Raw genomic sequence first — 16,038 nt, 5'->3', positions numbered from 1 at the left:
AATGTGTAAACAGAATCATTCCAAAAATCAGACTTTCATTTTTAAAGTGTATATTTTATTTGAAGATGGATTTTGCATTAAACTTGAAAAAAAAAAAAAATCACCCTTGTTGCGATTTAATATCTCTGCGGAACAAAAATGATGATGCTGAAAAATACACAAAATGTGTCTGATAAAGGTTAAGACGAGGCAATACTGCAAATCATTTTAAAGCAGGTTCAGATTAAATACCTGAAGAAAAGGTTTGTGATTTTAGCTGAAATAAACTGATAGTTAAGGATTTAATAAATAACAGAAGTGGAGCCCTTCTGTTGTGACAAATCTGGGAAAAAAAGCTGTAATAAAAGAATATGCCTTCATGTATATTGACTCAGTATTGATTTCATCAAATCTTATTCACATTTGCACTGACTGGGATGATCACTTAGTTCATGATGCAAAGAGGTGTGAATAAACATAGAATATAAATCCATCAGGAAGTGATGAACCTAGCTGAGAAACTGCTACAGATGCTGTTAAGGATGCAGCTGGGCGCCATTAATGGCTGGTCAGTCATTTTCCTGAGATACAGAAGGCGAATACAGTGCCTGATAACACACACACATTGCAGTACGAGGAGCTGACATTAAAGGCTTACAGCTTATTTACAATCAATTGTTAACATTTAACCAGATCATCTATATTTGTGCAGGCTTGTAGTCTAAATATATTAGTCTCATGCACATGATCAGAGCATGGAAAGCTGCTGCACAGTTAAACGTTGGAGGTTCAACTTTGCCACATTAAGAGGAAATGTTATATTTCAAAATAAATAAGATGTTGGCTTATTTCTTCTTTTCCCCTTTGGAGCCACCTGCACTGTCCATTTGGTCTTGGGGTTGTTTCAAAAAGCGAAGGATTTTTTCAATTGAGGCCTCTTGGTATTCATGAGACCACCTGTGTCGAAAGATTAGCACATGTTTTAAAGATCAGAAATTGCCTTTGTGGAAACACAGAAAACTACATGGCGACCGTCCCTCCCTTTGAAATGACTAAAACAGAAAATGAACACATGGCAGGAAATGGGACTCACTTGATGCCGTTAAAGTTGAGTATTGCTCTCATGTCGTCTGGCAGAGACGTGGGGTCAGGCCATAAGAAGTTATCTGTGACAGGAACGATGTTCTTCTTACCAGCCATGGCTGTGACTATTTCCTGAGAGATAAATTGCAGGTAATCATATTTAGGACAGATGTGTAAAATATTTATTTTTGAGTTTATTTATTGAATGAGATCTAATTTTACATTTCTGTGCAGGGATGTGATAACTGACCTTATGCACCCAGTCCTTCATGGCACTGTCACCCATACACTTGTCGAGTGCGTTGGCAGACAGAACCAGGATGAAGTTCTTTGCTCTCTGAACACTTTGAATCAGTTTGTCCTCAAATTTTCCCGCCTCCAGCTTTTCCACATCTATGAAAACGCTGAATCCTCGAACCTGCAGGTGAACCTTCAGAAGGCTGAAGAACAGAAAGAAACTAAGTTCAATTACAATTACATCTTTAACTATCCATGTTCAATTACAACTCGATTGTGATTATGGTGACGAGCATTTTTTCCAGTTACAATTAAAATTTCAATTATTATTTTTCTCCTGAAAGTCAAATACAATTACGTTCTCAATTACTAAAGTTCAGTTACAATTAATCACAATTACTGAGCCTTTAATAAATAACCCTCATAAAATGTAACCTTCCTCTTTTGTTAGCTTTCTGTTCGCATCTCTTATGTGTTAAATCAGCTGTAAAATACACAAAAAAATATAATCTAATTTGTTTTTCATCTCTGAGTTACCTTGTTAGGCTTCCTAATCAGTGAAAATATTGGTATTAATATTTTTTCTGTCAGTATACCCCTGGATTTACTTTTTTTTTAAATGGTAAAATGATCCTCAAGAGAAGTGACAGGTAGTGGGTAAACCTGATATGAAACATATTTTAATAATTGTTAACTATGTATGTGTAAGGCATAGAACTAGAACATGGTTCCACAGGTTTGTGTTTAATTAAATTGTAATTGATTGTTTTTTATAGAATTTCCATGACAATTACAAAGTCAATTATCTCTACTCAATTACAATTAGAAAAGCAACAGACTTTTTCCAACACAATTATAATTATAATTATGTCGTAATTGTAATTAAATATCATTTATAATTGATCCCAGTCCTGCATAACGCTGACGTTGTGACACTGGTATCTGAAGTGTCCTCTCTGACCTTGCCAGCTGGGAGCCGGTGGTGCGTCGATAGCTGATGAAGACATCGGGCCCCGCGGGCTGGGCGTCAGTATGGCAGGGTTTCAGTGGTTTGCGGCTGGCGGAGAGAATCTTTGCCCTGTGGACACCGTTGTCTATGTGGCAGTCCTGCTGGAGCTGGGGATCGGTCAGGTGCTGAATGTTGTTGCGATCAACTCCAGACTGGACTAAACCATAGGTGTACTGACGGAAACGAGGGTCCACCTGGACTAACCAGTCTGCCATGTTGTTTGGATCACATGTGGAGTAGTTGGCATACGTTTTCAACACACGTAAGTCCCTCAGAAACCTGGATTAAGAGGAGAAACAAAGGTGTTTTCATAACGTAAATGAGACCAGAGAACAGGATCATACTTTGGAATGCTTTCCTCCTTCGGGTGATACCGGCTGTCATTCCCAAATCCGCGCTGAGATCCTGATCTATGATGTTGAGCAGCAGGTCTCCATCCACCTGAAGCTCCTGTTTAACGCATGATATTTGATGATGGCATTAACTGTTATAAAAAGCAGTGACCTGCAGTCACTCACCTGGAATCGGTCACAATAGGCACTGAAGCCGACCTGCTGCAGCCACCTCTGCACTTCACAGGTCTTCCAGTGGGGGACACTGGACAGGATTCGCTTTGGTATTTCCTCTCCCATCATACGCAGAGCTCGCTTGGCCAGAGAACTGGCAGTACCATTACTCGAGTACATGACGATTCTCTTCAGGCTTTGCACTGCACCGATCTCTTGAAAGAGCTTTAAAAGAGCGGAAATGAAAAATGACACAATGTAACTAAGACTAGAGCTGAGTAAAAAAAAAAGTCATTTCATTGGAATTTTCCATAATCGATTCATAGGTTCTAGAATTGATTTGTTTTCTTTACTCCACTTTGTATACTGTTTATAGTTTGTATTCTCAACTTTATAAAGACTTTTTAAACTTTTTAAAGGAAATTATGCTTCTGAATGTTTTGTCTTTTTTTTGCCCTGTGGTATCGAAAATGGTATCGAGTATCAAGTTTTTTTTCTGAGTATTGGTATCGAGCTTGAAATTCTAGTACCGTGACAACCCTAATTAGCAATGACTACTGCGCCTGTGCAATGCAAAAATGAATCCAGTGCAAACGTAGAGGATGCAGAGAAAGCTCTGCTGGCTAAGCCGCCCCAACTTAAGTTGGAAGTTTGCAACCATCTTATTTGTATCCAAGTCAAATTTGAAAGATCATTCAATACCAAACTGAAATCGAATCATGATTAATCGATTCAAAACCCGATCAATCGGAATCGAATCGATTCAGGAAACTGGCTATAAATAGCTCTAAGACCTAATATTCCAGATCTTTGTACCTTAGTGTTGCGTTGACGGGATTTGATGCTGGCCTCCACGCAAAGATAAAACGCTGCAATGCATTTACCCTCCAGTCTGGATCCGTCCAGTAAAGGAAGCAGGTGTTGCAGGTCCGACGCCGTCCTACCCTGTGGGCAGTCTGAACTGTCCAATAGGCTGCGGGCAAAATCCTCTGGATCCAAAGAAGCTATGAAGGGTTCCACCAGCTCCAGGGTTCCAGACTTCACCACCTCTTTCTCAATCTCTCTGTTTGCAGCCAAAACAGTCACAGCCAGGCACGCGTGGAAGCGAATCAGTTCGTCCTCTTTAGAAAAGGCCAGTGGGAAAAGCCACTCAGCGGCTTGCTTCTCGATCATCCAGCGCTGACAGCGGTGGCCCCCGTACATGGCACAGTTAGCCAGGGCCAAGGCGCAGTGACGCAGCACAGTGGGGTCTGTGCCTCGGCACCAGAAGAGGAGAGAATCCAGGGCTCCATTAGAGATGAGGTGGACCGATGTCTCCTCTGTGTGCTTGAACATGTGCTCCAGGATCCCAGAGACGCTGCGAGCCAGCTGAGCATCTTCCTGCTCTCTGGACAGGTTGAGGATGACTCCTAGACCAATGCGTGCCACATAGTCTCTGTAGGCAGAAATGGAACCAAATGTTATTTACATTCAAACGTATGAGATTCTTGTGCAAACTTAACTCAACTCACTAGTACTTGATATTCATGATAAAAAACAACCATTATTGCCAATGACAACAGCAAGTATAAATGAGCTCATTCTGGTCTAAGAGTCAAATATTTGCAGAACATAGAATAGTAACTAAGAAATAACAATATAAAAGATGGAAAAATATCTTGAAATTCACACCTAAAGGTTAAATGTTGTTTTCATAGCCTCACACATCTATTCCCATTAGGGTTTTTTTTTTAATGGTATGCTTCTTTTTACCAAAACTATGGAAATTCATCAGCAGATATTTACTTACACAACAACAGGGAAAACATGCAAGTTCCACGCACAGAAAAATACCAGCTCCATCTAGTTCAGCAAACCATTCAATTATTTCATTTCATTAATTTGTTCAGATCATGGCAATATTCACAATCTTCCATATATTCAAAGAAAACGAGGAAGAAAAAAAAAACACAACTACCATCAACTGAAACACATTCCATGATTGAAAAGGTTTATATACTCCACAGGGCAATCTGTGTGTGAGTTTTCTGTTATATTTGAATCAACTTGTAACGTTGCATACTTGTTGTAACCTACCATTAAATTCATAGTGGGAAATGTTTGGTTACATTATCTTAAAAAAAAAAAAAAAATCCTTATTTGTAGTGTGTTAGGTGGTTTTATAAAGTCATGGATAGTTAATATAAGTACCTAAATGCCACTGCTCATATGAATCAGTTTGCTTTTATACCCCTGAACTATTTTCAGAGTCAGAGTCTTAGGAGTCTTTAGTAAACGGGAGTGAAAAAAATGAGGTGCAAGTTTCACTGAGATTCACGGAGGTCAAATTAAAAAGAAAACATGCATTTATTTTGTTTACACTAAAGATAGAAAAAAGTCAACGAAGTAAAAAAGTCTATTCTTGTTTTTCTTGTGTGTTTTAGAATGACAAAGTTTGATGTGTATTTTTATTAACCAAGCTCGGTGTTATGGTTAGTTCTGTGCAGTGCCCTCCCACTTGTGTGTGTTTGTTTTTGTCTGCTCCTCCGATGTGTCCTCATCTGTGGTTTCCTGCAATCAGCGGCAGGTGTGGCAGCCAGGTTCCCCTCATCAGCTCATCAACCTCCAGTGCAAAAAAACCAGACTCTACCTCCACTCAGTGCCGGATCATTATCTACCCCAGTGGTATCAAACTCTCAGAGCTCGGCTTCTTCCCCATGGTCTTTGTTCTCACCTCCTCGTGTCTCCTTATTCTCCAGCATTCAGCGATACTCACCTCCTGCCTGCCTGCCTGCTACTCTTCTGCTCCACACTCACCTCACATGTTTTGGGACTTCAGGATTGTGACGGGGATCTCCACTCACCTCACCGCTCACTGAAGAAGGAAAGACTCTGCACATTCACATCCCTTGTAAATTAAATCACTTGTTCACTGTTAACTCTGTCTCTGTGTCGTGCGTCTGGGTCCAAAACATTATACACACCGTGAGTATCACAACGCCCTCCCGTAGGCCCACCACCCGCAGGAGGGATCATATGAGGCCGGTGCAATGTGGATCGGGCAGTCGTCCAAGGCGGGGGCCTTGGCGATCTGATCCCCGGCTACAGAAGCTAGCGTTAGGGACGTGGAATGTCACCTCTCTGGCGGGGAAGGAGCCTGAGCTTGTGTGCGAGGTGGAGAAGTTCGGACTAGATATAGTCGGTCTCACCCCGACACATAACAAGGGCTCTGGAACCAGCCTTCTCGACAGGGGTTGGACTCTCTTCTACTCTGGAGTCGCCAATGGTGAGAGGCGCTGGGCCGGGGTGGCTATACTTCTTGCCCCCCGACTTAGTGCCTGTATGTTGGAGTTTACCCCGGTAGACGAGAGGGTAGCCTCCCTCCGCCTTCGGGTGGGGGGACCGATCATGACTGTTGTTTGTGCCTATGGGCCAATCAGCAGCTCGGAGTATCCACCCTTCTTGGATTCCTTAGAGGGAGTACTGGAGAGTGCTCCTTCTGGGGATTCCCTCGTTCTGCTGGGGGACTTCAACGCGCACATTGGCAGCGACAGTGAGACCTGGAGGGGCGTGATTGGGAGGAACGGCCCCCCTGATCGGAACCCGAGCGGTGTTTTGTTGTTGGACTTCTGTGCTCGTCCCAGATTGTCCATAACAAACACCATGTTCAAGCATAAGGGTGTCCATATGTGCACTTGGCACCAGGACACACTAGGCCGCAGTTCGATGATCAACTTTGTAGTCGTGTCATCGGACTTGCGGCCGCATGTCTTGGACACTCAGGTAAAGAGAGGGGCGGAGCTGTCAACTGATCACCACCTGGTGGTGAGTTGGCTCCGATGGCGGGGGAGGATGCCGGTTAGACCTGGCAGACCCAAACGTATAGTGAGGGTCTGCTGGGAACGCCTGGCAGAGTCTCCCGTCAGAAGGAGCTTCAACTCCCACCTCCTGGAAAACTTCAACCATGTCTCGGAGGAGGTGGGGGACATTGAGTCCGAGTGGGCCATGTTCCGTGCCTCTGTTGCTGAGGCGGATGATCGGTGCTGTGGCCGCGAGGTAATCGGTGCCTGTCGTGGCGGCAATACCCGAACCCGTTGGTGGACACCGGGGGTGAGGGATGCCGTCAAGCTGAAGAAGGAGTCCTACCGGGCCTTTTTGGCCTGTGGGACTCCGGAGGCAGCAGACAGGTACCGACGGGCCAAGCGGAGTGCAGCCACGGCGGTCGCCGAGGCAAAAGCCCGGACATGGGAGGAGTTTGGTGAGGCCATGAAGAACGACTTCCGGACGGCTTCGAAGAGATTCTGGAACACCATCCGGCGTCTCAGGAGGGGGAAGCAGTGCACCGTCAACACTATGTATGGTGCGGATGGTGCGCTGCTGACCTCGACTCGAGACGTTGTGGATCGGTGGGGGGAATACTACGAAGACCTCCTCAATCCCACTGACACGCCTTCCAATCAGGAAGCAGGGCCCAGGGACCCGAGAGTGGGCTCTCCTATCTCTGGGGCTGAGGTTGCCGAGGTGGTTAAAAAGCTCCTCGGTTGCAGGGCTCCGGGGGTGGATGAGATCCGCCCGGAGTTCCTCAAGGCCCTGGATGTTGTGGGGCTGTCATGGCTGACACGACTCTGCAACATCGCGTGGACATCGGGGGCAGTGCCTCTGGATTGGCAGACCGGGGTGGTGGTCCCCCTTTTTAAGAAGGGGGACCGGAGGGTGTGTTCCAATTATAGAGGGATCACACTCCTCAGCCTCCCCGGTAAGGTCTATTCAGGAGTACTGGAGAGGAGGGTCCGCCGGATAGTTGAACCTCGGATTCAGGAGGAGCAATGTGGTTTTCGTCCTGGCCGTGGAACTGTGGACCAGCTCTACACCCTCAGCAGGGTCCTTGAGGGGTCATGGGAATTAGCCAAACCAGTCCACATGTGTTTTGTGGACCTGGAAAAGGCATTTGACCGTGTCCCTCGGGGATTCCTGTGGGGGGTCCTCTGGGAGTATGGGGTATCGAACCTCCTGATAGGAGCTGTTCGTTCCCTGTATGACCAGAGTCAGAGTCTGGTCCGCATTGCCGGCAGTAAGTCGAAATCGTTTCCGGTGAGGGTTGGACTCCGCCAGGGCTGCCCTTTGTCACCGATTCTGTTCATAACTTTTATGGACAGAATTTCTAGGCGCAGTCAGGGCGTTGAGGGGGTCCGGTTCGGGGGCCTCAGTATATCATCACTGCTTTTTGCAGATGATGTGGTCCTGTTGGCTCCAACATACCGTGACCTTCAACTCTCACTGGATCGGTTCGCAGCCGAGTGTGAAGCGGCCGGAATGAGAACCAGCACCTCCAAATCCGAGTCCATGGTTCTCGACCGGAAAAAGGTGGAGTCCCTTCTCCGGGTTGGAGATGAGGTTCTGCCCCAGGTGGAGGAGTTCAAGTACCTCGGGGTCTTGTTCACGAGTGAGGGAAAGATGAAGCGAGAGATCGACAGGCGGATTGGTGCGGCGTCTGCAGTGATGCGGAGTCTGCACCGGTCCGTCATTGTAAAAAGGGAGTTGAGCCAAAAAGCGAAGCTCTCGATTTACAGGTCAGTCTACGTTCCAACCCTCACCTATGGTCATGAACTTTGGGTCATGACCGAAAGAACAAGATCACGGGTACAAGCGGCCGAAATGAGTTTCCTCCGTAGGGTGGCTGGGCTCTCCCTTAGAGATAGGGTGAGAAGCTCAGTCATTTGGGAGGGGCTCAAAGTAGAGTCGCTGCTCCTCCGCATCGAGAAGAGCCAGATGAGGTGCCCGAGCCTCCCTAGTGAGGCGTTCAGGGCACGTCCCTCCGGAAGGAGGCCCCGGGAAAGACCCAGGACACGCTGGAGAGACTATGTCTCTCGGCTGGCCTGGGAACGTCTCGGGGTCCCCCCGGAAGAGCTGGAGGAAGTGGCCAGGGAGAGGGAAGTCTGGGCCTCCCTACTGAAGATGCTGCCCCCGCGATCCGGAAACAGCTAAGCGGGAGAAGATGGATGGATGGATGAGTGTATCACAACACTGATCCATGCTGATTTATCCTCTTGCTGACTCAGGGTACGGGAAAGGACAGCAGTGCATCTCAACTACAACGTTACCATTACAAGAATACTGATAAGTCATGGTTGGTTAGAGACTCTAGCCTAAAGCAATAAAACCATCCAATGTAGTAAAATACCAATTGTTTACTCAAAGGTTAACTGGGATTGTTTAAAGCCAATGTCACCCAATATAATGACACTAATGACACTATAATGGCACTAATCTACTTTGTCGTCATTGGCGTGGGAAAGTGATAATGAAGTGTTGACCATTCATTACAGTGAATCACTGCATTAACATGAGGCCCTGACCTCACTATGTGTTCACATCACATCAGGGAATGACAGTCTGGTTTATGGAGGTAGATTTTTGTCTTTATTATTCAATCAACAACAACAAAAAAGAAACATGTCATTGCCTGATCTTGTTAGAGCTCAGAAGCTAAGCAGGTCTGGGCCTGGTTAGTAGTTGGATAGGAGACCACTGACAATTCCAGGTGCAACAGTGGGGGACAGTTCCTCCAGTGGTATCTGTCATTGTGTCCTTGGGCAAGGCACTTCACCCACATTGCCTAGCATGAATGTAGTGTGCGAGTGAGTGTTGGTGGTGGTCGGAGGGGCCGATGGCACAGTATGGTAGCCTCGCTTCCGTCAGTCTGCCCCAGGGCCACTGTGGCTACAATAGTAGCTTACCACCACTAAATGTGGAGTGAAAGAATAATGCCTTAATTCTGTAAAGCTCTTTGAGTGTCTAAGATAAAGTGCTATATGAAATCCATTACATTCAAAATGTTCAAATGCAATTATTTGGATTTCAGGATTTGTTTGTTTGTTTTTGTTCTTTTTTTGCATTTTTGATTTAAGTGAACTTTTTTTTTATTGAAAATGTTTGATTAGACTGATTGATTTTTTTTAACATGAACACAACAGCAGTTTATCTACCACAATGAAAACAATGATGATTATAATTGAAAAAAAAAATACATATAATCTTCTTATGATCTACACATATTTACACTATAAATATAAATTTATATACACAATATATATATATATATATATATATATATGTAATCCACACATACACAAGTGTATATATACACACACTTATTTACATTTTTTTTATTGTAACACTTGTTTTTTTATATTTTTTATTGAATAATAAAGACACAGATCTACCTACATACTGGTCCAGTGTGTGACTGACCTGTTCTCTGAGACCAGGATCTGCTCCAGCAGTTTGGCGGACTCATAGGTGATCTCTACCGCAGGTGTCTGCTGGAGCTGGAGGAGCAGCTCCAGGCCTCCATCGAGTCGGATCTTGTTGCAGATCTCCTCGGCCACATGGCGGCCCACGGTTGGTAAAACCCAGGCCTCCTCCACCAGCTGAAATATCTCAGCGATGGCTCCGCGGATTCCCTCCGAGTCCGAGGCTTCTTTGGCACACCTGAGGCTTCTGATGGCGCAGCGCAGGGCGGGCAGTGACGTCTCCAACACGGCCTGTGCGTCCGCAGTGATGCCCGGAGACACTGGCCTCTGCTCGCAGCCTGAGCCGCTCCTGCCTCTCTGTAGCCGGCTCACATAGTCCGGCACCGAGAGCCTTTCTGAGCTGAACATGATGGAGAAGTGTCGGTAGATCCTCCACAGGAGAAACGTGAGAGAGAAGAGCATCAACCAGTCTTTGTGATGCTGTCCCTGGTTCCCTGAGTAACCGCTTTCATTGACTTACATCAGCTGTGACACTGACGGAGCGTCTGTAAGTAGAAATGTTCTCACAGACACAATGGAAAGCTTTTACAGACAGAAAACAATGAACCTGTGAGTAAACAGACACAGTCCATGCTCTCCAGGCGTGTCACTGACACCGCTGACCCATCCACAGACCTGTTTATTCAACGCTCTGTGCCGGTGTTTGTTCAAATGGCTATCGTTAAAACTGGTGACCGACTTCCGGTGGCGTCGCTAGTTGCGCTGGTAACGGATATTGAAACGAGCGCGCGCTTCGTAGAGAAACCACACTGAGCATTTTTCTCTTAGACTGTTTGTTTGTGTTGATAAATGAGTCTGAGGACATTATTAATGCGCTCTGTGAAAGCAAAGGAGACGATGAATAATCGGTGACAGGTTCACCACTGGGCGCTAAAGGAAGTCAGTCCCCAGTTAAAATGGTCACCACATAAGACTGAACACCGGCTCAGGGCTCAGGATGCTTCCCTCCACCTCCTCCCTGCATCGCAGGCTCTCAGAGCATGCTCAGAGCACCGGGAGTGTCCGTAAACACAGCAGGCCTCCTGCTGGGGGAACAACACACGATGACCATGGGGAGAGATTTGATTCAAAGATTCAAAGTCATGTGCACAGTAAAGAAACATGTTTCCCTGTGCAATGAAATGTCTATTTGCTCACCACACTGGATGCCACAAAAAAAAACAAACAAAGAAAACAAATAAAGAGAAAAGTATAGTAACAATAATTATAATCATTTAAAAAGTAATAAATATAAATATGTACAAGGTAGAAAAGATAGAGAAGTCAAATATAAAGTGTGCATAGTGAAATATATCCAGTTCTATTGGCTGTTGAGGATTGGCTGCATTTCACACTTCTGTACCTCTGTCCTGAGGGAAGACCGTGCTGAGGGTGTGTGGGGGTCTATAATGATGGATCCAGCTCTCCTGTGAACTCTGTCACAATTAGATCCACAATTTACACGTCTTATCGTGTGTGTGTGTGTGTGTGTGTGTGTGTGTGTGTGTGTGTGTGTGTGTGTGTGTGTGTGTGTGTGTGTGTGTGTGTGTGTGTGTGTGTGTGTGTGTTTATCATGCATTATCATGTGTAAATCTTCAATTGTATAAAGTGTATTTGTGGATCTGAAAAATACATGTGAAAATTGTGGATTTATTTTTGAATATTTTTTAGACAAATCTCTCCCCATAGATGACAAGAAACAATTAATAATATTTCCATCAATAGCCAATGCCAAATTTGATCATATGTTGTTTTTTGTTTTCTTGTCCATGCATAGACAATATCAGTGCCCCATGACGCTTATTTCATTCTAATAATGTGTGTAAGAATTCACAAACAAATATGGACAAATCCCAGCATCCCAGTTCAGCCAAAAGAGTTAATTGTGCATATGTGTAATAATAATAATAATAATGCATATAATAATGCATTGGACACTCAAAGCACTTAACATTGATGTGCATTATTCTTTCACTCCGCACACGGTGGTGGTAAGCTACTATTGTAGCCACAGCTACATAGTGCACCATCCGTCCCTCCGACCACCACCAACTCACACACCACATTCATATGGTGTGAGTAAAGTGCCTTGCTCAAGGACAGGAGAGTGAGAGTGGACAGCGAGTGAGCTTATTTTTCAGGAACAGCAGACCTGCAAAAACTTTACTTTTGACTATAACTTAGAATAAACGACATTGATAAATAGACCAACTCTTGTCATCTGTCTTTGAGCTGTTCAACAGCCCACCAAGTGTTTCTCAGCCCTGTAAAGGTACATGGGATAGTAGTTGGAGACCCCTCTTTTAGATCAAAAGTGTTAAAAAACATGGGAAAGAACAACTCCTGCTGCATATTACCATGTCCATAAGAATAGCATTGCAGCTTTCTTGCCATGTATGAGTAATAGATTGAAAAATACCATCTGCATTAATGGTGCAGCTTGGTCACATCCTCAGTGAAGGATGTGACCAAGCTGCACCATTAATGCAGATAGTGTTAGTGGGTCAAATAAGTGGCAAATGGCAAAAAAAGAAAATAGGTTTGTCAACATTGATGTTTGGATGTTGTGCATATTTTAAAAGACAGTTTGACTCAATTGCATAACTAATGTTTGGTTTGAGATGTTATTATCCTTCTAGGTATCAATGCTGGAGTGTGGGAAGTGTCAGATAAACAAGTCTGATCTATTATAATGGTCAACTGGAGTCCAGGCCACAAATTATGATGTGGTTTGTCTACAGTGAAAGTAGGAGATGAGCCATCGTGTCCTCTGTGCGGTTTTATGATGCATGACAATAATAAGTTAATTAAAGCTGCAGTTACTGGATTATTTGACCTTTTTTTCTATGAAGGATGTGGTCACATGACTCTAACTACTTGTTTTCGAAGATCTGTTTATCCTAGAATCTCGTGTCAGTTTGCTGGAATTGACAGAGGTTGGAAAGGATCAAAAAGCAAGGAAAAAGGCACATGCTTTGAATCATTTAAAGCACACAGCCCATCATTACTTTCTCATTTGGTCGTCTGCTTCTGTCGAGGCAACATGAGGCTCTGGTTTGTGCTGCTGCTGCTGCTGCTGCTGCTCGAGGTGATCACTGAGGTTTCTGCTTCAGATGGTGAGGTTCACTCCTGTTTTTAAGGTTCAACAATTATCAGAGACTGACATCATACCTTATTAAAGAAAATTGTGTTTTTAAATTAGTGTGAAAGGACCACAGTAAGTTTACAGCCTCAAATTTTGATCTACTGTACGTAGCACGACTCAGAGTTCCAATTGGTCATTGCCAGTGTTTCTACTATTCAAATATGCATTATGAGCTATTGTTGGCCAAAAAACGGTAGAAACATTTTCTATATTAAAGTATAGGAGCCACAAATTACTTAATGCTGTAGGATCTTAACTTAATGTTAAAAAATAAATAAATAAATAAATAAATAATAATAATAATAATAATAATAATAATAATAATGAATGTGTGTGGATGTTAGTTTCATCAACTAATATTCATTGTTGCTTTTATTGACAACACTTTTTCATCTGAAAAATGTTTTCACAAATAACATAGCTAAATACCATGTGGAATTGTGCGTGCGGACTTTGGAGAGTGAAGTTATCATGAAAACTAAATATCCAAATGTCCTATATCAAAGCTAACGCTGGGGTGTTCACAGACTTTCAAAGACCTTATTTTAGCCTCTGATTAGTGATAAAGGTATATGCTTTAAGAGAGTATTTTTTTAAAGTGAAATTGTTTTGGGGTTTTTTTGTAATTATTTATTTTTAAATTAGGATGTCATGAAAATAATGTTTTTTTTCCTGATGTATATGTACATAACTGTTGGTGAGCAACATTTTCAACCTTTAGGTTAAACTAGTTATAGATTCAGTGATTCTGTTTTTTTGTTGTTTTTTAAATCCAAACATGTATTTTTTTATTTATTTTTTTTAACTGATCCCGTGCTTGTTTTTAAATAATTGAATTACTTTAACGAACCTACTGTGACTGTGACTGAATAATCAGATTCCTGTGTGGATCACTGTGATGACTTTGACCGTGATAGGAGCTGCCAGTGTGACTCCTCATGTAATCTTTATAAAAACTGCTGCCCGGACTATGAGGCCATCTGTACCAAACCAATTAAGAAAAATGTAATGGGTTAACGTCAGTCCATTGAGGAATGAATTAAATAGTTTACTATTCTCTATCTGCAGCTCCGAAGACCTCAAATGGGACAGCAGAGAATGATGCCACCACACCAACCCCTCAACTTTCACCCAACAATCAGACTTCTACAAGTGTGACCCTTAAGCAGAAGCTCACTCATCGAGCCAAAACAGACTTCAATCGCAAACAGCTTCAACGTACAGAGTCAGCCCTGGAGATGACCAAACCCCAACCATTGACCCAAGAAGTCCCTGTGACGTCAAAAACACAGGTTTCACTGGCAGATCCTCCCAACCATCGAGACCCCATCACCACTGAAACACTTCAGACTGAAGCAGCAGCTCAAACCACCACTAGGTCCATAATAACAAACCCGACTCAGGCCCCCAACCCTGCAGCTGAAACCACCACTAGGTCCATAATAACGAACCCGACTCAGGCCCCCAACCCTGCAGCTGAAACCACCACTAGGTCCATAATAACGAACCCGACTCAGGCCCCCAACCCTGCAGCTGAAACCACCACTAGGTCCATAATAACGAACCCGACTCAGGCCCCCAACCCTGCAGCTGAAACCACCACTAGGTCCATAATAACGAACCCGACTCAGGCCCCCAACCCTGTAGCTGAAACCACCACCAGGCCCATCATAACAAGCCCGACACAGGCCCCCAACCCTGCAGCTGAAACCACCACCAGGCCCATCATAACAAGCCCGACACAGGCCCCCAACTCTGTAGCTGAAACCACCACCAGGCCCATCATAACAAGCCCGACACAGGCCCCCAACCCTGTAGCTGAAACCACCACCAGGCCCATCATAACAAGCCCGACTCAGGCCCCCAACCCTGTAGCTGAAACCACCACCAGGCCCATCATAACAAGCCCGACTCAGGCCCCCAACCCTGTAGCTGAAACCACCACCAGGCCCATCATAACAAGCCCGACACAGGCCCCCAACCCTGTAGCTGAAACCACCACCAGGCCCATCATAACAAGCCCGACACAGGCCCCCAACCCTGTAGCTGAAACCACCACCAGGCCCATCATAACAAGCCCGACACAGGCCCCCAACCCTGTAGCTGAAACCACCACCAGGCCCATCATAACAAGCCCGACACAGGGCCCCAACCCTGACGCTGAGATCTGCAGCGGGAGACCTTTTGACTCTTTCATGCAGCTGAAAAACGGATCCATCTACGCCTTCAGAGGTGAGAGACAATGGCTGAAGTTAGAAAGACAACATATTATAGACGCATTTCTCTGAGTTCAGTAAATCCCCTTGTGTTTTTCTTTCAGGGCTCTACTTTTTTGAGCTGGACCAGAAGTCGGTGCTTCCTGGTTATCCAAAGCTAATTGAGGATGTGTGGGGCATCAGCGGGCCAATTGATGCTGCATTCACTAGGGTCAACTGTCAGGGGAAGACTTACATCTTCAAGGTGGGTGTTTACCATTTAATCTCCTGTTTGTTGCCTATGTTACCTGTTGAAATGACGGTTTCCTGGATCAAGATGCTGCTGTCAATCTTCTGCCTCTAGGGCAAAGTGCATGAGTGCTATCTTAGCTCTCTGCACACATATTCGTCCACATATGACACAATTCTGAGAACACACATGTCAACAAAGGCTGTATAGGAGCACTGTAAGCAGTTAAAAGCTCCAAATCCATATCTGAAGCTCTTCGAAGATGTCTTTGTATCTAAACCACCAAAGTTTCCTGACTGGTGTGTATTTTGTTCTCCATATCTCATAACATCACTTTATCGCACCTGTTTTTCTAAAAGGATT

At 44.5% G+C, this 16,038-nt stretch overlaps 2 protein-coding genes across 7 annotated transcripts in view; one reads left to right on the top strand and one right to left on the bottom strand.

Moving 5' to 3' along the window:
• Positions 1-175: 175 nt before the first annotated feature.
• Positions 176-10,833, bottom strand: sarm1 (sterile alpha and TIR motif containing 1). Its single transcript, XM_028464561.1, has 8 exons — positions 10,045-10,833; positions 3,631-4,249; positions 2,827-3,039; positions 2,667-2,758; positions 2,261-2,587; positions 1,313-1,502; positions 1,073-1,194; positions 176-936 (listed from the first exon to the last, which is right to left on the bottom strand). The coding sequence occupies exons 1-8, from the start codon at positions 10,506-10,508 to the stop codon at positions 825-827; spliced, it is 2,139 nt and encodes a 712-aa protein (XP_028320362.1). The 5' UTR covers positions 10,509-10,833; the 3' UTR covers positions 176-824.
• The window catches only part of vtna (vitronectin a), a 12,913-nt gene continuing 7,384 nt past the window's right edge, over positions 10,510-16,038 (top strand). For 3 of the 6 annotated variants that reach the window (XM_028464555.1, XM_028464556.1, XM_028464560.1), the window contains exons 1-3: positions 12,594-13,201; positions 14,299-15,462; positions 15,551-15,690. In XM_028464555.1, coding sequence (XP_028320356.1) covers positions 12,868-13,201; positions 14,299-15,462; positions 15,551-15,690 — 1,638 coding nt within the window. In that variant the 5' untranslated portion in view covers positions 12,594-12,867. Of the gene's footprint in view, positions 10,594-12,593; positions 13,202-14,298; positions 15,463-15,550; positions 15,691-16,038 lie in introns of those variants that run through there. The other 3 variants (XM_028464559.1, XM_028464558.1, XM_028464557.1) reach the window with 3 other exon arrangements.

The sequence above is a fragment of the Gouania willdenowi genome, chromosome 13 (genome assembly GCF_900634775.1).
Source record: "Gouania willdenowi chromosome 13, fGouWil2.1, whole genome shotgun sequence".
Taxonomy (NCBI): domain Eukaryota; kingdom Metazoa; phylum Chordata; class Actinopteri; order Blenniiformes; family Gobiesocidae; genus Gouania; species Gouania willdenowi.
Note: the sequence above shows the minus strand (reverse complement) of the source record. Positions and strands in the feature narration are given on the sequence as shown.

Bases quoted from the DNA above. Each gene is read 5' to 3' on its own strand.
- sarm1 (XM_028464561.1), bottom strand. From the start codon at position 10,508: ATGCTCTTCTCTCTCACGTTTCTCCTGTGGAGGATCTACCGACACTTC. The intron at 3,040-3,630 runs GTACAAAGATCT...GCTCTTTTAAAG, and splicing joins CCCGTCAACGCAACACTAAG to CTCTTTCAAGAGATCGGTGC. The intron at 1,503-2,260 runs GTCAGAGAGGAC...TCTGTTCTTCAG, and splicing joins ACCGGCTCCCAGCTGGCAAG to CCTTCTGAAGGTTCACCTGC.